The 23,606-nt window shown below is 30.3% G+C and overlaps 1 protein-coding gene across 2 annotated transcripts; it reads right to left on the minus strand.

The window, feature by feature from the left end:
* Positions 1–232: 232 nt before the first annotated feature.
* Pgant5 (polypeptide N-acetylgalactosaminyltransferase 5) lies at positions 233–22,179 on the minus strand. Of its 2 annotated transcripts, none has more exons than XM_065499657.1 (10): positions 21,827–22,179; positions 13,926–14,293; positions 13,702–13,868; positions 13,358–13,479; positions 11,842–12,038; positions 11,602–11,779; positions 5,899–6,079; positions 1,454–1,593; positions 1,151–1,384; positions 233–1,091 (listed from the first exon to the last, which is right to left on the minus strand). In XM_065499657.1, exons 1-10 carry the CDS (start codon positions 22,004–22,006, stop codon positions 945–947), a joined length of 1,914 nt encoding a protein of 637 aa, XP_065355729.1. In that variant the 5' UTR covers positions 22,007–22,179; the 3' UTR covers positions 233–944. The 2 variants fall into 2 exon arrangements, with proteins under 2 accessions (XP_065355729.1, XP_065355728.1); XM_065499656.1 differs by lacking the exon at positions 5,899–6,079 and adding an exon at positions 11,131–11,311 and having other exon boundaries at positions 21,827–22,175.
* Between the last annotated feature and the right edge of the window lie 1,427 nt (positions 22,180–23,606).

Genomic DNA, 23,606 nt, shown 5'->3' on the forward strand with positions numbered 1-23,606 from the left:
CGACTATCAAGTGAACTGTAATTGAGAGATTCTCAAATTTTGTATGTGTTATTTTCGTATTTCCATTCATAGTTTTTTAATTTTACTAGGGTAGGGGTAGCGAAGTGCACCGGGTTATGCTAGTATTAATTAATGAATTTAAAATATTTAAAACTAGTTTTAATTATTTTATACACATGTTAGTCGTTTCTAAACAAATTAATAAAAAAATACTCTTTAAAATAAACAAGAGTTTTTCTTTAAATGTATGTATGTATTTAAAAATTAAAAATAAATCATTTAGGGAAGACGTTTTTCTTACTTTTCTTTTGTTTTTTGTTTATATTAAATAAATTTATATAAAAAGAGAATGCTTAAACAGAATGTCAGTGACTTTTTTTTGTAAAAATTTATATAAAAAAATTAAGATTAAGATAAAACAAAAAATGTGATAGTTTTGGTATTTAAAAGAAAATAAAATCGAAAAAATTAAATAAAAAAACTTATAAAAAATACCATATTACAAAAAAAGAACTCTAAAACAAAATTAAAATAATTATTATATATTTAAATAACTAAATACTTAAAGTTCATTTAAAGAATTTTAAATACATTACCAGGTATTTGAAAAAACAGTTATCGGGAAAAAGTCATAATTAAATCAAAATAAAAGAAAGTTTAATAACTGAATTTTCAAATTCCTTTTTTTTTGTTAACATTATTGATTTTTTTCTCTCTAGTTAAACTGAAAATTTTAAATTTAATAAATAGCAACTAAACAAAATGAAAAAGTTAAATTCTAGAACTAAAAAGGAGGCAAAGAAAAAAAATTAAAAATTTTTCAAAATAAAACCAAAACAAAATTTTATACAAAACGGCAAAATGATGTTATTTAAAAAATGTAAACAATTTCTAAAAAATAATAAACTAACTAAAGTTTTAGAAAACTCCAACAACAATTACAACTAATGAGCTTGCCATTTGAATTTCGATTCCATTAGCCATTGTTGACCCTGACTGTAGTCACAGGGACGTAACAGCGGTGTTGTGGGATCTTCGCGGGAGGGTCGTTGCAAACAATTGCCAGTGTTTGTGTGTCGTATGGATTTGTCCTAAAAAGCAATACATTAATTATTGATTGTTTTATATTTAAGACAATTTTCAAACTTACCTCTGCATCATACACCCATTCCTGATTACCGCCCATATTATGACAACGCACCATATTCACCGGCCCCAGAGCTGCAGATGCATCCAAACACAAATCATCGGACATGATTTGCTGTCGTTTTGTATAGGCAAACACTTGATTGCCGCCCAAGCCATGACAATAACTCACACCAATCTTTTCGCCATATTTACGGCCCATGGTATCCAAACAGGTTTCTGTCTCAGCATTGCGTATCTAAAATTAATGTTAAAAAGATTTAAAAATATTTGTTTAATTTACTTCTTGAAAAAACTTCAAACTTACTTCACCCAAATAGTAGTAGTCTAATGGCATTAAACTTTCCGGATAAATATTTTCCAAATACCAGCGGAAAGATTTACATTTAAGACGATCACGCAAGGATTTACGTTCACTTACATCACCTGCAGAAGCTTTGCGAGCACCTATATTGGTTTTTGTTTTGAAGGGAGAGGGGAAAATGTTTAAAATTATTTTATTAAAATATAAATGAAATTTAACATTTTCTTTATAAATATTTTGTATGTGACTGTTAGTGCTGTAAAGAACTTAAAATTTTGTGTGCATTTAATTACATTTTTATTCAGATGTATTGTAAATTTACGCGTTACATTCATAAAAAAAAACATTTGAACAAATAAATATGTAAACTAAAAAAATTAATCTTATTAGGAAATTAATTGCTAAAATTGTTCTATCTACTAAAAACAACTTTATTATAAATATGCTTTCAATTAAAGTAATGTTTATTTGATTTCTGACCTCACTAAAATAGTTATTCTATGAGGACTATTTCTCCAATATATTCAAAATCAATTTTTATTATTAAACTAGTTGACCTCCCTGGCTTTGCCCTGTAGCATTTACTAATGTTAGTTCTTCAAGTTTCACGAACCCATATATACCTGCCTGTTCTTATTTATTTGCAAATAAAATATCTAAATTTGAATTGCATAATTTAGGGAGCTTTTTTAATACAAAAAAAAAAGAATTTCCGAGTTTACCCGGAATTTTTGAATTTTTTTTCTTTACAAACCATCTCCTGAAAATTTCGAATCGAATAAAAAAAATCTGCCAAATCGCCCCAGCCGTTCTCACGTGATGCCATTACATACATGGACCATTTCATTTTTATATATGTATATAGATAATGACTCTTGCCTATTTAAACATCTTTGGTTCTATTGATGGATTCTCAAACTTTTTGACGGATATTCTCTGCACGATCTTCTTGCGTTTACAGCTTTTCCATGATTAATAGTCATGGAAAAGCTGTAAACGCAAGAAGATCTTGCAGAGAATATCCGTCAAAAAGTTTGAGAATCCATAAATAACCACGATTGAAAATGTTCCTTGGTTATTAAAAGAAACAGGATTGAAGTTGTTAGTTATGATGTAAAAGACCCACACTTGAAGACCTTCCTTAACATTTGAAGCTGTTCCTATACTACTAAAAGAAGCACAATTGAAGCTGTTCTCTGTTTATTAAAAGACCCACGATTGAGGCTGCTCTTTGGCTAGTAAAATAAAAATGATTGAAGTTGTTTCTTGTTTAAAGAATGACCTACAATTGAAACAGTTTGTTGATTAGTACAAGTGTCACGATTAAAGCTATTCCTTGACTAGTAAACTACACACGATTGACGATAATCCTTCACTAGTCAAATATCCACAATTGATGATGGTCCTTGACTAGTCATATATTCTTACGATTGGTGATTTTCCTTGTTCCCAGTAAAATAACCAAGATTGATGATGTTCATTGACTAGTAAAAGACCCCCGATTGATGAGGATATTCCTTGACTATTCCAAGACCCACGATTGAGGATGTTCCTTGACTAGTAAAAGACCCACGATTGAGGATGTTCCTTGACTAGTAAAAGACCCACGATTGAGGATGTTCCTTGACTAGTAAAAGACCCACGATTGAGGATGTTCCTTGACTAGTAAAAGACCCACGATTGAGGATGTTCCTTGACTAGTAAAAGACCCACGATTGAGGATGTTCCTTGACTAGTAAAAAACCCCCGATTGATGAGGATATTCCTTGACTATTCCAAGACCCACGATTGAGGATGTTCCTTGACTAGTAAAAGACCCACGATTGAGGATGTTCCTTGACTAGTAAAAGACCCACGATTGAGGATGTTCCTTGACTAGTAAAAGACCCACGATTGAGGATGTTCCTTGACTAGTAAAAGACCCACGATTGAGGATGTTCCTTGACTATTCCAAGACCCACGATTGATGATGTTCTTTGACTATTAAAAGACCCACGATTGATGAAGTTCCTTGACTAGTAAAAGACCCACGATTGAGGATGTTTCTTGAGTAGTAAAAGACCCACGATTGATGATGTTCCTTGACTATTCCAAGACCAACGATTGAGGATGTTCTTTGACTATTAAAAGACCCACGATTGATGATGATCCTTGACTAGTAAAAGACCCATGATTGAGGATTTTCCTTGAGTAGTAAAAGACCCACGATTGATGATGTTCCTTGACTATTCCAAGACCCACGATTGAGGATGTTCTTTGACTATTAAAAGACCCACGATTGATGATGTTCCTTGACTAGTAAAAGACCCACGATTGAGGATGTTCCTTGACTATTCCAAGACCCACGATTGAGGATGTTACTTGACTATTCCAAGACCCACGATTGATGATGTTACTTGACTAGTAAAAGACCCACGATTGATGAGGATGTTCCTTGACTATTCAAAGACCCACGATTGGGGATGTTCCTTGACTAGTAAAATTATGTTCATTGACTACTAAACGACCCACGATTGATGATGTTCCTTGACTATTCCAAGACCCACGATTGATGATGTTCCTTGACTATTAAAAGACCCCCGATTGATGATAATTCTTGACTATTAAAAGACCCCCGATTGATGATGTTCATTGACTACTAAAAACCCACGATTGATGATGATCCTTGACTATACCAAGACCCACGATTGATGATGTTCCTTGACTAGTAAAAGACCCCCGATTGATGATAATTCTTGACTATTAAAAGACCCCCGATTGATGATGTTCATTGACTACTAAAAACCCACGATTGATGATGATCCTTGACTATTCCAAGACCCACGATTGATGATGTTCCTTGACTAGTAAAAGACCCCCGATTGATGATAATTCTTGACTATTAAAAGACCCCCGATTGATGATGTTCATTGACTACTAAAAACCCACGATTGATGATGATCCTTGACTATTCCAAGACCCACGATTGATGATGTTCCTTGACTAGTAAAAGACCCACGATTGAGGATGATATTTGAATATTAATAGACCCACGATTGAGGATGTTCTTTGAATATTAATAGACCCACGATTAATGATAATCCTTGACTATTAAAAGACCCACGATTGATGATGTACCTTCACTAGTTAAAGACCCACGATTAATGATTTTCCTTGTTCTTTGATGATGTTCCTTGACTAGTAAACAAACCACGATTGATAATATTCCTTGACTAGTAATAGACCAAAGATTGATAATGTTCCTTGAGTTGTAAAAGACCCACGATTGATGATAATTCTTGACTAGTAAAAAATCCATGATTGAGGATGTTCCTTGACTACTAAAATACCCACTATTGATGATTTTCCTTGACTAGTAAAAGATTCACGATTGAAGATATTCCTTGACTCAAGATTGAAGATGTTATTTTACTAGTGTTTCTTGACTAGTTATACCCAAACGATTAAAACCGTTCGTTGACCAGTTAAATTCCTACGATTAAAGCTGTGTCTTGACTAGAAGCTCTTGCTTGACTAGTAATATATCTAAAGTAAAGTAAGCTGAATGTTTTAACTGCTTTCAAATTACATAAACATTGGACCCTAAGGATCTGATCTTGCCTGAGGAACTTGATATAATTAATTGCTGGATACTAATTAAAAAATTTGAAAAAATCACTTTAAATTAAAGCATATAACTTGTCTATAAATATAATAGCATATTTTTCAATTAACCCCTAATAAAGATTAATTTTTTTTTGTCACAATACGAATAATATGTGTAATTTATAATTTTGCTACAATTGAAAAGAAAATTAAACAAAATAAGCGTTTGCTTTTGTGCTCATGGGTTGTGTAATTGGAGTGGAGTTGGTTGCTATAACAAGGACATCAGCACACAAGGATAACAGATGTGTGTGTGTGCAAAACAAATACATGAAATAAATAAAATACGAAATACAACAAAACAAACACATAAAGATACATATTTCAACATTTAGACAGCATGCAACAAAATTATTTATTTATAACTTAAAAACATTAAATAAAAGCTTAAAAAACCAATACAGAGCACAACATAAAACCAACACCAAGTATTTAGGTTATAAATAATAAATTACAATTTAAAATTAAGCGAATTTAACAACTAAATAGAAAACATAAGATTTGAAAGATGAAAATTTAACATAAAGAAAGACAGAAGAAAAATGAAAAACACACTTGGATTCGAAAGTAAAGAAAAAACATGATTAAACGCATTAAAAGCCAAAGGATATTTTTTTAAATTTTATATACATATATTTGTAGATACATACATATGTATGTAAATACGAGTAGTTATGTATGTATGGATGTATGTATAAATGAAAATGTGGCCCATATATTGTATATGTAGTATTTTATGTATGAAGTATGTAAATAATTTAGTTTTTTTTTGTTTTTAGTTTTCATTAGTAAGCAATTATAACCTGGATAAAAACTGTAGTAAAATTCTTTCCAATCGTCCAGCCAAACCTCAACCAGACGAGCATTATTATGATTAACAATTTCCGTTGTACCGCCAGGAAATGTATATGGCGTTGATTTGCGAAAAACATGGCCAACACGTGAACATGGAGCAATTTCTAAAACACCGCCACACATCCATACCTAATGTTACATTACATTTCATTACGTTATGTTATGTTACGTTAAAATTATGAGTTGTTTTTTTTTAGCATTTATAAAACCCCAAATATGATTTATATTTTTTATGTAATATTTTTTTGGTTTGTTTTAAAGTTAGTTACGTTGTTGTTATTATGTTATTAGGAGAGTTTATGCAGAGATGATTACAAAAATGAGTGGATAAAGAAGAAAATAAAAGAAAAAAATCGAAAAAAAAAATAAATATTATTAAAAATAGCAATAGATAGTAGTTAGAGATTTAACAAAGTTTGTTAAAGAAAGCTGCTGGCTATATTGGATTAAAAACAAGCTTAGCATTGAGTTTTTGTCATATTAGTAGATCTCATTGGTAGTTTAAAAGGCCTGAAAAACTTTTTTGGAAAACTTGTATCTTCAGTTTTTTAATAAAACTCCCCTAAATTTAGAAATCTGTAATAAATAAGAAGATATTTATTCCTTCTATGGCTGTTCCTTGACTAGTAAAGGATCCACGATTGAAGCTATTCCTTGACTAGTAAAAGACCTACAATTGAAGCCGTTCCTTGACTAGTAAAGGATCCACGATTGAAGCTATTCCTTGACTAGTAAAAGACCTACAATTGAAGCCGTTCCTTGACTAGTAAAGGATCCACGATTGAAGCTATTCCTTGACTAGTAAAAGACCTACAATTGAAGCCGTTCCTTGACTAATGAAAGATCCTCAATTGATGCTGTTTCTTGACTAGTAAAAGACCCACAATTGAAGCCGTTCCTTGACTAGTGAAAGATCCACGATTGAAGCCGTTCCCTGATTAGTAAAAGACACACGATTGAAGCTGTTTCTTGACTAGTGAAAGATCCACGATTGAAGATGTTCTTTGACTAGTAAAATACCCACGATTGAAGTCGTTCCCTGACTAGTAAAAGACACATGATTGAAGCTGTTTCTTGACTAATGAAAGATCCACGATTGAAGCTGTTCCTTGACTCGTAAAATCCCCCGATTGATGCTGTTCTTTGACTAGTGAAATATCAACGATTAGAGCTGTCCCTTGACTAGTAAAAGACCCATGATTAAAGCTAGTCTTTGACTAGTAAAAGACCCACGATTGAAGCTGTTCCTCGACTAGTAAAATACTAACGATTGGATCTATTCCTTAACTAGTAAAAGACCCACGATTGAAGCTGTTCCTCGACTAGTAAAATACTAACGATTGGATCTATTCCTTAACTAGTAATATACTCAGGATTGAAACTGTCGCTTGACTAGTAAAATACCCACGATTGAAGCTGTTCCTTGACTACTAAAAGATCCACGATTGGAGCTGTTCCTTGACTAGTAAAAAATCCTCGATTCAGGCAGTTCCTTGACTATTAAAATACCCACGATTGAAGCTGTTCCTTGACTACTAAAAGATCCACGATTGGAGCTGTTCCTTGACTAGTAAAAAATCCTCGATTCAGGCAGTTCCTTGACTATTAAAAGACCCACGATTGATGATGTTCCTTGACCATTAAAACTCCCACGATTGATGATGTTCCTTGACTACTAAAAGACCCACGATTGAGGATAATCATTGACTAGTTAAAGACCCACGATTGAGGATGTTCCTTGATTAGTAAAAGACCCACGATTGAATCTGTTCCTTGACTAGTAAAAGACCCAGAATTGAAGCTGTTCATTGACTAGTAAAAGACTCACGATTGAAATTGTTCCATGACTAGTAAAACATCCTCGATTAAAGCTGTTTTTAGACTAATTAAAAGACCCATGATTGAAGCTGTTCCTTGATTAGTAAAATACCCACGATTGAAGCCGTTCTCTGATTAGTAAAATACACATGATTGAAGCTGTTCCTTGACTACTGAAAGACCCACGATTAAAGAAGTTCTTTGACTACTAAAAGATCTACGATTGCAGCTATTCCTTGACTAGTAAAACATCCATGATTGAAGCTGTTCCTTGAATACTAAAAGATCCATGATTGAAGCTGTTTCTTGACTAGTAAAATATCGACGATTTAAGCAGTTTCCTGACTAGTAAAAGACTCACGATTGAAGGTGTTTCTTGACTCGTAAAATCCCTCGATTGAAGATGTTCCTTTGATTGAAGCTGTTCCTTGACTAGTAAAACTTTTACCGAAGTCGCTTGGAAAATATGGTTACTATGACTGGTGAGCAACACACCATGATCAACGAATTTGACCAATATGGATTTGAGATCATGTTGTTCCAACAAAACTATTTAACTTCAAGCTCAGCTAGCTTCATAATGTACTTTTTGAAGGATGTGTTTCTAGATCGCTCTTTTATCGAAGTCGCTTGGAAAATATGGATTTGAGATCATGTTGTTCCAACAAAACTATTTAACTTCAAGCTCAGGTAGCTCCATAATGTACTTTTTGAAGGATGTGTTTCTAGATCGCTCTATTTCTCCTTTTGCCAGTTTCAATAGGCTTGATCCTTGTACCAAATTTCATCGAAATATCTTCAAAATTGCGACCTGTACTCTGCGCACAAGGTTTACATGGACAGACAGCCAGCCAGACGGAAGGCCGGACGGACATCGTTTAGAAAGTGATTCTAAGTCGATCGGTATACTTTAAGGTGGGTGTTAGACTACTAATTTTGGGCGTTACAAACATCTGCACAAACGCATTATACCTTCCCCACTATGGAGGTGTAGGGTTTAATTAGTACCCCTCGCATTTGGCTCGTAGTATGTTTTAAAATGTCACTTAAGGATCTTGATATCGTTCAACGATTACTGTCTGCGTAAAGTACTGACAACGTTATAAAGGTTTTATTTTTAGATATATTAATGTTCGTGGTTTTTTGCTTATAAGTAGCCATTTTTAGAATTTAAATAGCAAGCTAGCCTGAACTAAAGCAGATATATTGATGTACCAATCATGTATGTAAGTTATTTGGGGGCTTCGAAAAGTTTATTTCAACATAGAAATGGACGTCTAAATAAGCTGTTGATGCATTTTAAACTCAGGTTATGATGATTAATTTCAAAATCATCGAAAAAATTAAATTTAACATCATTGGGATGCATTATTTGGAAATTTTTTTCTTAAAACTTAAGTGTTAACCTTCGCAAATTAGTTTGTAGATTTACTTATTTCTAATCTTAAATATCTTTTAAATACAAAAACCCAACGTTATCTAAATTGTTACATGAATGTAACAATAATATATTTTCATAATTTTTATACAAATTCTATTAAAATTATTTCCAAAAAATTACCATACTAACTACCAATGAGATCAAGCATTAAATTTGTTTATAATATAATCTTAATACTTAAAAAATAAACCTTCTAAATTAAATATTTAAATTTAAATAATAATAAAAAAAAGAAATATTAAACTAAATTAGTTACAATTAAATTAAACTGGTATTATTCTTTGTAATTTGTTAAACAAATGGCAAATAATATATAAAAAAACAAACTAAAGTTAATTGAAACAAAAAAAATACAACTAAATAAAAACTATAAAAACAACAATTTGACAAATTGAATTAATAAATAATTAAAACAAATTATAGTTAAATAAATATGTAAGTAAGTAAAAAAAAAGAATTTCAATACAATACCAATTATGTATAATTATTATATTTATTAATTATTAGCAATGTGTTGTTAGTGGATTTTTGTTGTAGTTGTTGTTGTTGTTTTAAGCATAAAACAATTATTATTTATTAATTATGTACTTTGAATATTCTTTTGTTTGCATTGTTTTGGTTTTTGTTTAAACACACAACATAGAAGTAGTATTTTTTTTTTAGTAAGTTTTAAGTACGTTGCAAAAAAAGGTGTTTCATGTTTAATTTTTTTATTTTTGCATTTTATAGAAAAACATACTGACATTTATATAAAAAAAAATTAAATATATGAGCACAAAATTCAACCACATTTATTTTGAATTATAAACAAATAAGAAAGAAAACTAATTTTGTTACAACAATTTAGGTGCATTTAACATTTGATTTGATTGTTTGTTTGTTTAGTTACACACAAAAAAAATGAAAACTAAATCAAAATTTTGCATTTAAAATAAAAATGAAATTAAAACGGAATAAAATGCTGACAAAATTTAAATCAAAATTTTGTTGATTACAAAAATAAAAAGTATGACAAGCTAATAAGTTAGAAAGAAGTTCTTTGGTTATTGATTTGAAAAGTTTAGAGGGTGGGGGCTAAATATTTGAAATTCAGCTGTCGAAGACCTAACCACAGATGAATACACATAGATCGAAAACTCTATTGTCAAATACCTAACTCAGTTTTCAAAAACCTAAGTGGTGTGTATTAATAAAAAATAAAAAAAACTATGTGAAAACAAAAACAAAACTCGTGTGATTATTTTAAGTAATTTTTTTGTTTGAGTTTTTTTCTACTTTCCTCTCTATGTGAATTTCTCTATGGACCTAACTCAGTTGATAAAAACCTAAGTGATGATAATGTGTTAGTAAAGAAAAATGTGTAATTTTTTTGTTTGAATTTTTTCTAGTTTAAAAGTTACGCCATCTATTGTAAATTCCTCAATTTTAAGTCATTAATATTATTAAAAAAAATGTTTACTTTTGTTTAAATTTTCACAATTCGGAACGGAAAATGTTTGATATCTATTTAAAAATATTAAATTTCAAATAAGGAGATCAATTTCATTTAAAAATTTTTAAAATTTGTAAAAAAAACTTTGAATTTTATTAATTTTCCAACTTGTTAATTTATTTATGATTATAATCATTTAAAATTGGGTAAATCCAATAGAATATTTTGAATATTACTTTAAAATCTATCCACCCTCCTATATTTCAATATTTAAAAATTAAAAAAGAATTAAAATTTATTATTTTTATATGGAAATAGCAAAACACAAAATTTAAAAAAAAAAAAATTAAAAATAATAATAAAATATGTAAGTAAAAGCTCAAAATCAAAAGTTATTATACGCTTATTAAGTTGTTGTGTTATTATTTATTGTACGAGTAATATTTGAAAATGTAAGTAGAAGTAGAATAAATTTCACAAATATCGAACCTGTGCTCATGGCATAGTAAAAATCGCGCCATTCATCCAGCCAGACTTCGGCCACACGTGCTGCATTATGCAGCACAATTTTGGCAACACCACCGGGGAACGTATAGGGAGATTTATCGCGGAAAACATGACCCACATGGGAACATGGTATAATTTCTAAAATGCCGCCACATTGCCAAATCTAAATATGTTTTTATATTTCAGATTTTTGGTTTTTTTTTTTCAAAATTTTGAATATTTTTTTTGTTTGTTTGTAAAAATAAAATAAATAAAGAATTTTATAAATTGTAAATAAATTATATACAAATAAGACAAAATTAAAACTTAAAAAATTAAAAATAATACAAAAATTGGCTAAAAACAAATTATAAAATTATTTTTAAAACAAATAATAATTATAATAATTAAAACTACATTTTTATACTTCAACATATAAAAAAAAACAGAAAATTAGTTTAAACTTGAACTTACCCTAAAGGACATTTCTAAATTTTCACCGCCCCAGATGTCCATGCCTTCATCGTAGGAACCGATTTCATAAAAATAGTCTTTATCTATGGAAAACAGACCACCAGCCATGGTGGGTGTACGCAAAGGAGACGTACGATCATTATTGCGTCGCTCCATTTCACGTTGAGGAACACGATACCTGTAAATTGTTGAGAATTAATAAACACTTGAAATCATATTTTGTTTTAGCAAAATGCTTACCATCTAAAGTTTAATTTCCAATTGAAACCACCCCATGTGGAATCAGAAGCTGTTATATATTCAAATGTTTCATCGGATATAACATCGATAATGGGACACACAACGGTGCGACGATTTTGCACAATACGAGCTAATAAGGGTTCCAGCCAACCTTCTGTACACTCGCAATGGGCATCAAGGAATGTTATGACTTCGCCCTGGAATGAAAAACAAGGTAAATCAAATTATTGGAGAAAAATATATTCTTTTTGTAAAAAAAGTGTTATGAAAAAGTCTTTATAAAGAAAACAGTCTTCACAAGACAGCTTTCATATTGAAAACAGTCTCCACAAGACAGTTTTCATATACAAAACAGTCTCCAAAAGACAGTTTTAATATAGAAAAATGTCTTCACAAGACAGTTTTCATATAGAAAAATGTCTTCACAAGACAGTTTTCATATAGAAAACAGTCTTCACAAGACAGTTTTCATATAGAAAACAGTCTTCACAAGACAGTTTTCATATAGAAAACAGTCTTCACAAGACAGTTTTCATATAGAAAACAGTCTTCACAAGACAGTTTTCATATAGAAAACAGTCTTCACAAGACAGTTTTCATATAGAAAACAGTCTTCACAAGACAGTTTTCATATAGAAAACAGTCTTCACAAGACAGTTTTCATATAGAAAACAGTCTTCACAAGACAGTTTTCATATAGAAAACAGTCTTCACAAGACAGTTTTCATATAGAAAACAGTCTTCACAAGACAGTTTTCATATAGAAAACAGTCTTCACAAGACAGTTTTCATATAGAAAACAGTCTTCACAAGACAGTTTTCATATAGAAAACAGTCTTCACAAGACAGTTTTCATATAGAAAACAGTCTTCACAAGACAGTTTTCATATAGAAAACAGTCTTCACAAGACAGTTTTCATATAGAAAACAGTCTTCACAAGACAGTTTTCATATAGAAAACAGTCTTCACAAGACAGTTTTCATATAGAAAACAGTCTTCACAAGACAGTTTTCATATAGAAAACAGTCTTCACAAGACAGTTTTCATATAGAAAACAGTCTTCACAAGACAGTTTTCATATAGAAAACAGTCTTCACAAGACAGTTTTCATATAGAAAACAGTCTACACAAGACAGTTTTCTTTATGAAAACAGTCTACACAAGACAGTTTTCTATATGAAAACAGTCTACACAAGACAGTTTTCTATATGAAAACAGTCTACACAAGACAGTTTTCTATATGAAAACAGTCTTTATAAGACAGTTTTCTTTAAATTAACATCTGTGTAATATTTAAAATTTTAAAGAACTCAACATTACAATAAACTAAAGAAGCATTTCTAAGTAATTGTGGGGGTAGTAAAGTAAGTATAATCAATACAATATTTCTCTCTATAAAATTAATAAATAGTTATCTTAAAATTACCATCTATTGTAGCAGCAAGTATCATATTTAAAATCAAATAAATAGTAGCTAATAAAACTAAAAGGAAAATGGAAAGAGAAAAGACTTACCGTCACATGTTCAGCACCTAATAAACGAGCACGTATTAAACCAGAACGTTTTTGAGTACGTAAAACGAACGTATGTACGGGTAGTGTGGCAACATAGTCTTCTAATTTTTTACCAAGATAATCTGTAAAAGACAAAATGAAGAGTAAAATGGGAAATAAGTAAATAAACGATACAAAACTACATAAAATAAATGAGTATGGTCAATGGAAATGCAAAAAGTTTTAAATGAAATTTCAAATAAATTTATAGAATATAAGGAAATGTGTAATTTGCTTCTATAAATTTATTGAAAAACTAGTTACATCGTTTTGCATTTTAGCTGACGTTATTTTATTCTACATACCTCTTTCACTAGCATCATCGACTAGGATAACTTCTTTTAACAAGGAGCGTGGCGAACGATTTATAACACTCCATACGGTACGCAATAGCGTTGTCCAGGCTTCATTATGAAATACTATAACTATTGAGGTGGTTGGCAGTTTTGAGGGATAATGTTTCTTTTTACAGCTACAGAAAATAAAAAAAATTAAATAAATAAAATACGAAAGAATTTAAGAAACTTACTTTTCATGTCTCACATCGGTGAGTGAACGATTGAGTGAGATCATATCACTAGCTACCAAATTAAATTGATTCTCTTTGAATTTCTCCTTGGTCAATTCTTTCATCTCTGGTGGTATTTTAACGGGTTTTCCCATTTCACCCGGCTTGCCTTTGTGTTCTTTAATCGTTGGCGCCGAATACCATTTACGCAATATTGTACTACGATATGTTGCTGATATGCCACCCGACACAAATCCGTGTCCTATTTCACCCACATAGATGTTGCCGACACCACCACCTCCTCCTCCATCGTTATCGAGGTTTTTCTCTGTATTGATTTCATTGTCATCGACCATATTTTGATCGATTTGTTTTTGAGCGTCTGGGAGCTGGAAAAAAAATAGAAGAAAATTGTGATTAGTTTTTACATTAAATTATCATTAACACAGGGTGGGCATATTTATGATTATTTATGATTATGAAGATTGTCTGTCAAATAACGAAATGTCAAGAATTGAGCCTTTGACATTTATTTAGCACAAACTTATGAAATATTGGAAATAAATCTGCCATTTCTAACTGGCTGATAAGCAAATAGTTAGTTTTACTTATTCTAATATTTTGTATTGAAATCTCAATTTTCTTAAAAAGTGGACTTGGCTTGTTTGCTCACTAAGCTAACGACTTGTTAATATAAACTTATAAACTTAACTACATACCTTCTATATTTTTATAAACACAGAATCACAGTAATCATAATTTATTTTTCATATTTCTTTTTTTGTTTTTGCCAAAATTTATATGCATTCCTCTATGATGATTTAATTAGATTCAAATTTAGTTAGTTTTTTTTTTGTCTGGTTTTATCTTAAACAATACACACTCCATCAAAAATTTCAACTATAGTTTGCTTAACTATAGTTGATGTTGAAAATACATACATACATTTCCATGAATATTTTGTTGAATTTTCCATGTGCCACATAGTATTTAAAACCACAATATCTTCTTATTGTTAAACATTGGTTTTTATGGGAAACTCAATGTGTACATAAGTATAATTTTTTCCACTATTTTTTGGTCGTTCCTCAATATATGCTGGTTGGCTTTTGGCCAAAATTCATATCTGCCTGTTATATAGAGTCGTATATTTGCACTTCTATTTTTTTTTTTTTCAACAAAAACAAAATAATATGCACTCAAACAAATGGGTTTCTTTGGAAAATTAAATTTAAAAAGAAAAAACATAAATATTGTTTGCACATGGTTGTAACTTCAAAGATGAAGTGATATATCATCTAAACACTGCTTTACTAGGTAGTAAGAATTATAATCATAGACCCCCCCCCCCCTCTGTGCATGTAAATTTATATAGTTTGTTTTGAATATATGAACAATGGCTGACAAAATAAGTTGAATTGGGGGGAAATGTGACTAAATCTAATTAAGTTCAGCGAAAACTGAATAACATACTTTTCAATTATATCTACATACCGCCTGCATTACATAGAAGTAGTCTAGTAATGACTTAGCTTAATAAGCAAACGTTTTTTGTGACTCCTGTAACATTTTTGAAAAGTGAGTTATCACGTTTGCACACTAAAATAACGATATTAGCAATAATAATGGGATCAAGAACGTGATGCAAAATATAACTCGTTTTCAACAATTTAAACTAAATAGAATAATGTGGCTGGCTATATGTTGATAGTTGTCATGTTGAAATATTTGAATTCAGTTCTTAACAATCTTTACTATGATTTAGCACGTGACATTTTTAACAAATTTTCCCGTCACATTTGAAATAAGGATTAATTCAAGTAATTTCAACTCAAAATTGCATAAACTTTCAGAAGCTTAGTACTGATTATTTATTTATTGCATCGAAATGAGCTATCGATAGTGAATGTGACACATTTTGAAAATGAAATGCTTAAGGCCTGTTTCACGATGTCGAAAGAAAGAGCAGCGGAAAAAATTTGTATGAAAAATTAGCATCTCGGAGTACCGTTAACAAGCGATGATTTAGGTACAAGAACGCGACATTAAAATATGAAATATTACTGAAATTTATAGCAAATTGGTGCGATCTGCGTGATAGTCGTGTGAGCTATTCTATAGTAAATATATCATTCTTAACAAGAGTGATCAATTTATTTTCAGAAAATTTGTCGCTACTTTGTCGATACTTTAGAGAAAATGCTTTTTAAAGAAACAACCTTTTAAAGAAAGTACCTTTTAAAGAAAGTACCTTTTAAAGAAAGTACCTTTTAAAGAAAGTACCTTTTAAAGAAAGTACCTTTTAAAGAAAGTACCTTTTAAAGAAAGTACCTTTTAAAGAAAGTACCTTTTAAAGAAAGTACCTTTTAAAGAAAGTACCTTTTAAAGAAAGTACCTTTTAAAGAAAGTACCTTTTAAAGAAAGTACCTTTTAAAGAAAGTACCTTTTAAAGAAAGTACCTTTTAAAGAAAGTACCTTTTAAAGAAAGTACCTTTTAAAGAAAGTACCTTTTAAAGAAAGTACCTTTTAAAGAAAGTACCTTTTAAAGAAAGTACCTTTTAAAGAAAGTACCTTTTAAAGAAAGTACCTTTTAAAGAAAGTACCTTTTAAAGAAAGTACCTTTTAAAGAAAGTACCTTTTAAAGAAAGTACCTTTTAAAGAAAGTACCTTTTAAAGAAAGTACCTTTTAAAGAAAGTACCTTTTAAAGAAAGTACCTTTTAAAGAAAGTACCTTTTAAAGAAAGTACCTTTTAAAGAAAGTACCTTTTAAAGAAAGTACCTTTTAAAGAAAGTACCTTTTAAAGAAAGTACCTTTTAAAGAAAGTACCTTTTAAAGAAAGTACCTTTTAAAGAAAGTACCTTTTAAAGAAAGTACCTTTTAAAGAAAGTACCTTTTAAAGAAAGTACCTTTTAAAGAAAGTACCTTTTAAAGAAAGTACCTTTTAAAGAAAGTACCTTTTAAAGAAAGTACCTTTTAAAGAAAGTACCTTTTAAAGAAAGTACCTTTTAAAGAAAGTACCTTTTAAAGAAAGTACCTTTTAAAGAAAGTACCTTTTAAAGAAAGTACCTTTTAAAGAAAGTACCTTTTAATAATAGTCGAACGGGGAAAGGTCTAGACTATAAAACGAGTGAGGCAAAACTTCCCAACCACTTCATTCTAAGAAACCGTTGCAACACATTCACCATAAGCTTTGATCAGCAATCGATGTGCTTCAGCGGCACTTTTTTCACATTAAAGAAGTAAAGCAAAACTTCCTGCAAATGATGCTTTGTTGGCAAAAAATTCGACATTTTCGAAGCAAAAAAACTTTGTTGTTTACAGTTTATTGTTCAATAACTATGCAAAAATAACTCCAAACATAAACGCACCATTAACTCCAAAATTATAAGCAAAAAACTTTTTTCGAAAATCTTAATACGCCTAGTCGTGAAAAATAATCAAATTTAAAATTTTGAAAAGAGTATGAAAAATGCATACATTTTGACAGAAATTAAGCTTAATTTTCCTAAATGTTTCTATTAATAAGAACTAGCTTCCAAAATTACTAATGATAAATTTTTAAATCAATATAAACGTGCATCCTACTTCAGCAATGGTCGAAAATAATGATTTTTTGTAACAAAATTATAAGTTTATCGTTAAATAAAAAAAATGTACGTCCAGTTTTCAAATTTCTTCACAAATTGTAATAAATATATTTACTCTAATGCCATTTAATTGTTAACCGTCCGCACAAAAACGTTGACAATAGAGCAGATTTTAGTATTTTTTCAATTGCATAAAAATTTGAATAAAAATAATATTTTTGAAATTTTTTTTTAAGAATAAAGCAGATATTGATTGATATTTTTAAAATACTATTTATTCATTTTAGTTAGATACGGATCAATTTACACCAAGCAATTGTCTACAGGCTAATTTTGATTTTAAATTAAGAAAAATATACATAATTTGTTCAAATACTTTTTCTTTAATTTTACATTATTTTGACAGCCACTGTATGTACTATTTAGTTTATTCACACATATTTAGAAATGTAAATGTAAATGCATGTAATGTAAATGTATGTGATGTATGTATGTTTGCCTTCATGTGTTCTTTAACACATTATCATACTTCAAGTTCAACTTTGTTTATTTGTGAGATTTTTGAAAATATTAATTATTCTTGCTTTAGCGCGCATCTATCTCTCGCTCTCATAAAGTCTAAACACAACAGAATGCAATGACAACAACAACGACAACATCATCATCAGAAACAACAACAGCAACAATACTTAGTCATAGTCGTGTTCGAGTATGAATGATGTTTATGCAAATTCCTCTACAACATGCTGAGGAAGTTTTGAATGATGTTTTGTATTGTTGTTGTTGTTGTAGTTGGTAAATGAAACGAATGTACAGATGTTTGGTAAGACAATACTCTACTAAAAACTGCATAGTATCTCAAACACACTCAAACCAAACACCCATTCTAGTACATGGATACATAAATTAAGCTTAACAACATGGTGTTAATTAAAAAATATGCTGAGTGAACGAACGAACATTCATAGAAAACATACCTACAAACATACATAAATAATTTTTTAATTTTGTGTGTTTTTTTTTTTGTTGCTTTTGACAGTTATTTAGACAGAAATCAAGGTTGTGCAAAATATTAGTTGCATAATTTTATTTTCTGATGAATTTTTTTAATAAATTTTAAGTTTGTTTGAAATTTATTTTAATTGCTGGATTTGATTTATAATAAGTGTAATTAACGAGATAGAACAAAAATTATTGAGGAAAAAAGTTTTTGGAAAAACTATGTATTATATTTAATTATAAGAAACATTGTATATACGACGGCTACTACTTATGTTTTGAGATATGTTAGAAAATATGAAGATACATTAATCTAACATGGTTTCTGTTTCATAAAACGACCTGTTTCGAATATTTTACATTTTCCAAGACTGAAATTACATCTGTAATGGGCAAGTTTGATTCATTGTAGCTGCGCCGATGTTAAAACAATATGACTCTACAAATATTATTTTAAAAACTTAACTATTTCTTAACAATTGTTTAAAATTTCATACCAATTGAAACAAGCGTTTGAAAATTCTGTGTTTATTAAAGTTTATTTTAACATTTAGCCCCCAGGACGTATGAGTAATATTTATTAAAACTAAAAAAGGGGAATTTAAGGATTTTATTAAATAATATAAACTAATCAAAACAATAGAGTGTCCAAAAAATCAGCAAATTCAAAAAACTGGTTTCCGGTGAAAAGTGTATTAAAACAAGTAAGTATACAAGTATACTTCAAAATAAATATTTTTCGGTAAACAAATTTTAATTTTTTGGAAAATTTTTTTATCGAATTGTTATTTTAAATTTTAAAATTTTTTATTGTTTTTAAATTTAAAAAAAAAATTTTGTTTTTTCAATTTTTTTTTGGTGGAAAAAATTCGGCTTAAAAAATATTTTTTTCGATTTTGACCCATTTCAGGTCTAACTTACTATGGTCTTATATACGTCGTTGTAAAGGTCTTTGAAATATCTATCATTAGATATCCGTATTGTCTATATTAATGTCTTAGTAATCCAGATATACATAGGTCAAAAATAGGTAAAAAATCGAGGTTGTCCTAGTTTTTTCCTCATATCTTAGCCATTTGTCGACCGATTTTGCTGATTTTAAATAGGAAACTTCTCGAAAGCATGAATTATTGAAGATTTGGATCCCGAAGATATCAGGGGTCTTCAGAAAATTGATTTCAACAGATAGACAGAAGGACACGGCTTAATCGACTCCGCTATCTATAAGGATCCAGAATATATGTATATACTTTATAGGATCGGAAATGAAAAATGTAGAAATTACAAACGGAATGACAAACTTATATATACCCTTCTCACGAAGGTGAAGGGTATAAAAACAATATCGCTTAAACCGGTTTTATATTAAATTTTTATTCAATATGAAAAAGGTAACTAAACTAAAATAAATATATTTTAACACACAATTTTACATTTTTTCAGAACAATGAAAGAATTGGAGGCATTACTTCATGAAGATTGTTGTAAAACTCAACAAGAGCTTGCAAAATCATTGGGAGCAACTCTAGCAATTTCAAAACGTTTGCGAGCAGCAGGGAAATTGGGTACCATGTGAATTTAAGCCGAGAGACATTGAAAGTAAATTTTGCATGTCCGAAATGATGCTTGCACGCTATAAAAAATGGATCCATTACAATAACCTGAAGCGTAAGAGGTCGTATGTGAAGCCCGGATCGACCAACCAGCGAAGCCAACCAGCCGAATCGACACCAAAGCCAAATATCCATGGCTATAAGGTAATTATCTGTATTATCTGCTGAAATCTGACCAGACATGGAGTCTGTACCGAATGCAACTAATTCGTTTAAAGCTATCATTGCCCGAAAAACGCCCAGAATATGTGGCCAGACACGAAACCGTAATATTCCATCATGACAACGCTCGGCCACATGCTGTAATACCTGTTAAAAAGTATTTGGAAAGAAGTGGTTAAGAAGTTTTTCCTCACCCGTTTTATAGTCCAGACTGTGCCCCGTCCGACTACTATTGGTTTCGATCGATGCAGTACACTCTCTCTTTGGAACAGAGTGTCCAATATTGGCTTGATTCGTTCTTAGCCTCAAAAGTTGAGCAGTTCTTTTGGCTCGGAATCCATATGTAGCCAGAAAGATGGGAAACGATCATAGCTAACAATGGCCAATACTTTGAATAACTTTATATTGTACAAATGTTTCAAAATAAATGCAAAATATTTAACAAACTACGTCATTTAGTTTGTGTTTGACAGCCATTGATAGCAGACTACCTCGTGACTTGAGGAGAAATTGGAATAAAATTAATTTCCTCTGCGAAAAAAAAACATCACTCAAATAAAGGCTAAGCTCGATAAATACTATGGGAACTCTGCACCATCAATTTCAATGGTAAAAAAGTGATTTACTGAATTTCTTTGTGGCCGTACAACCACGGAATATGCCTAACGTTCTGGATGCCCAGTTGAGGTCTTTACAGCCGAAACAATTGAACAAATCATGATATGGTGTTGGCCGATTGAAAGTGCTAGAGATTGTGGATGTCATAGGTATCTCACATGGCTCAGTGGATTCGATTTTGAATGACCTCTTGAGTATGCGAACTTTTGTGAGCGTTTGCTCACAAAAGGATACGTACATGTGTGTTTTCTATGGAAAAAAAAAATCATGAATGCAACTACAAAATGCTCATTATTCCGCCCTATTCTCCGGATTTAGACCTAAGTGACTTGTTTCCGAACCTAAAGAAATATCACGGCGGAAAGAGATTTGACTCCAACGATAAAATCATCTCACAAAAAATACATATTTTGATGACCTGTGTTTCATTAAAAAAATCACGGACTTTTTGACCCACCCTAATATATTACGGATTTTAACGGATCCGTAAATATTTTTTTTAACCCAAGTTTTTTTTTTTACAACAAAAATATTTTTTCAGCGAAATTAAAATATTTCAACAAAAAAATATTTTCAATCTTAAAGTATACTTTGGAGAAGCATATATTAGATTCGGCACAGACGAATATAGCTCTCTTACTTGTTTCATTTTCCAAATGGTCTTTATTTAGGGTGTGAAATTTTACGAAGTGATTTTTAGAAAAACATGTTCAAACTTGTGATTTTTAAAGAAACACAATTACTCACATAAGCTAAATAAATATTTAAATGGTTTAACCACAACTTAAACAAACTTTTACCAAAATTTACGATCTTTTTTTAATGCCAAAATCGTTTTTAATGTTTAAATGAAATGTCATTAAATAATACACTGATATTAAGGCAAGTCACAACATGTATTGAATTAAATATAAAAAAAATTAAAAATTAATGAAAACTTACCTCTATATCATATTCACCACTACGTTTGCAGCGCCAGCCATCTTTGCCAATGCAGTCGGAATAATGGGCAATTAGCACAAAGTCCACAATCACCCAAACTAAGGATGTGAGTAAAATAATACGGCAGGTATTTGAACGCATACGACCACGTAATTTGCGTGTTAAACTTAACGAAGACATGGTTTGTTTTAATATTTATTAACTATATATGTAGTTAGCTCTCGATTTGTCAAGCTGTAGTATGGATTTATTATTATTATTGTTGTTGTTGCAACATCAACATATGGTTGAGCTCGTTTAAATGATAAAGAGCATGAAGTGTAAATTTCTGGGCTGGCAAATGTAATCAGCAACAATTACAAAGTGATAATGACAGCAGCAAACAGGAGTGATATTAATGGCTTTATTTAAAAAAAACAATAATATAATGAAATGAAGCATAAAATTGTTGCTTATTGTTTCTTGCTTCTTGTCCTTAAAGGATTCAAATTAAATGTATAACGTTAAAGATAAAGTTGCAGTTGCAGTTTGTAGTTAAAAGCTTAATTCTTTAAAAAAATCATAAGAATTGTGGAATAAAGATTTGTATATATACAAAAAAATCGGAATTATAATGATTGTTTTAATAAAATTTGTTTTTTTTTTCTTCTGTTATTATTGTTGTTTAGTTGCTCTAGATGTTTAGTGTAGTTTTGTAATTATGTTGGTTGAACAACTTTATCACGTTGCTGTTGTTTTATTTTTATTATTATTATGTAAAATGCAATTGTTTAAATGTTGCCTTTGGTGTAATATCATTATCATTAACAAGATCATTAATATTACAGTCTACTCGTACTCTTATTAGTTGTTGTTGTTGCTTTTGTTTTTAATATTGTTGTTGTTGTAAATGTTGTTGCAGAGGTTGCTGTTGTCATAATTGTAATTAAAGACAGCAAACATCGGTAGCAGCAGCCAGCCACATTTATCTATAAAATAATAAAAAAAAAAAGAAACAAATGAATTCAGTGATGCATTAAATATTAACATTTTGCTAAAGTTTTATTACAATTGTTGTTATTGTTTTGCACTGCTATCGGAGTTAATAGGGGGGTTAGTTAATAAAAAATATAAATCTACACTGTTTCGCAATCAAAAACAAACAAGTAAGAGCGCACAGTGGTTTAGAAACATTTTTTTTGGAAATAATTCGGTATCGCGGGAACTATTTGAGATATTGTTATGAAGTTTCATATGGTTGGAGCTGAGGAGTTTTCAAGTTGATTTAGCTTTTTCAGCTTCCTAGCTCTAATGGGGGCCATTGTGTAGCCCATCAAAATTGGTCACCTCGGGTCTCAATTTTTTTAAAAAATCGCCAAAAATCCATTTATGATCCAAATGAGTTGAAATTTTAAAAATGAGATGATCTACATGTGTTCCAATAGTTTCCGAAATAGCGAAATATTTCAAAAAATAGTAAACCGCATTGGAAATGTCTTCCATTTGCATATTGACTACGATCAGACCTTAGTATCCGAGATACTTACAGTGAACAACAATACAATGGAAACTTTTTCTAGAAAACTCTTTTATTTCCCGTAATTTCAGTTATCTAAAAGTGCTGGATTTGAGATAAAACTATCTGTGATATTAATCTATCTTCTATATATATAACAAGTAAGAAAGTATGGTCGGTCAAGCCCGACCATATAATACCCTACACCAAGTAAATGAGCAAAAAGATTTTTCTTTTAAAATATCAATAATATTTATTCGTGAGTGATTTTTGAAATGGGCCTTA

This window comes from Calliphora vicina, chromosome 2 (assembly GCF_958450345.1).
Source record: "Calliphora vicina chromosome 2, idCalVici1.1, whole genome shotgun sequence".
Lineage (NCBI taxonomy): Eukaryota > Metazoa > Arthropoda > Insecta > Diptera > Calliphoridae > Calliphora > Calliphora vicina.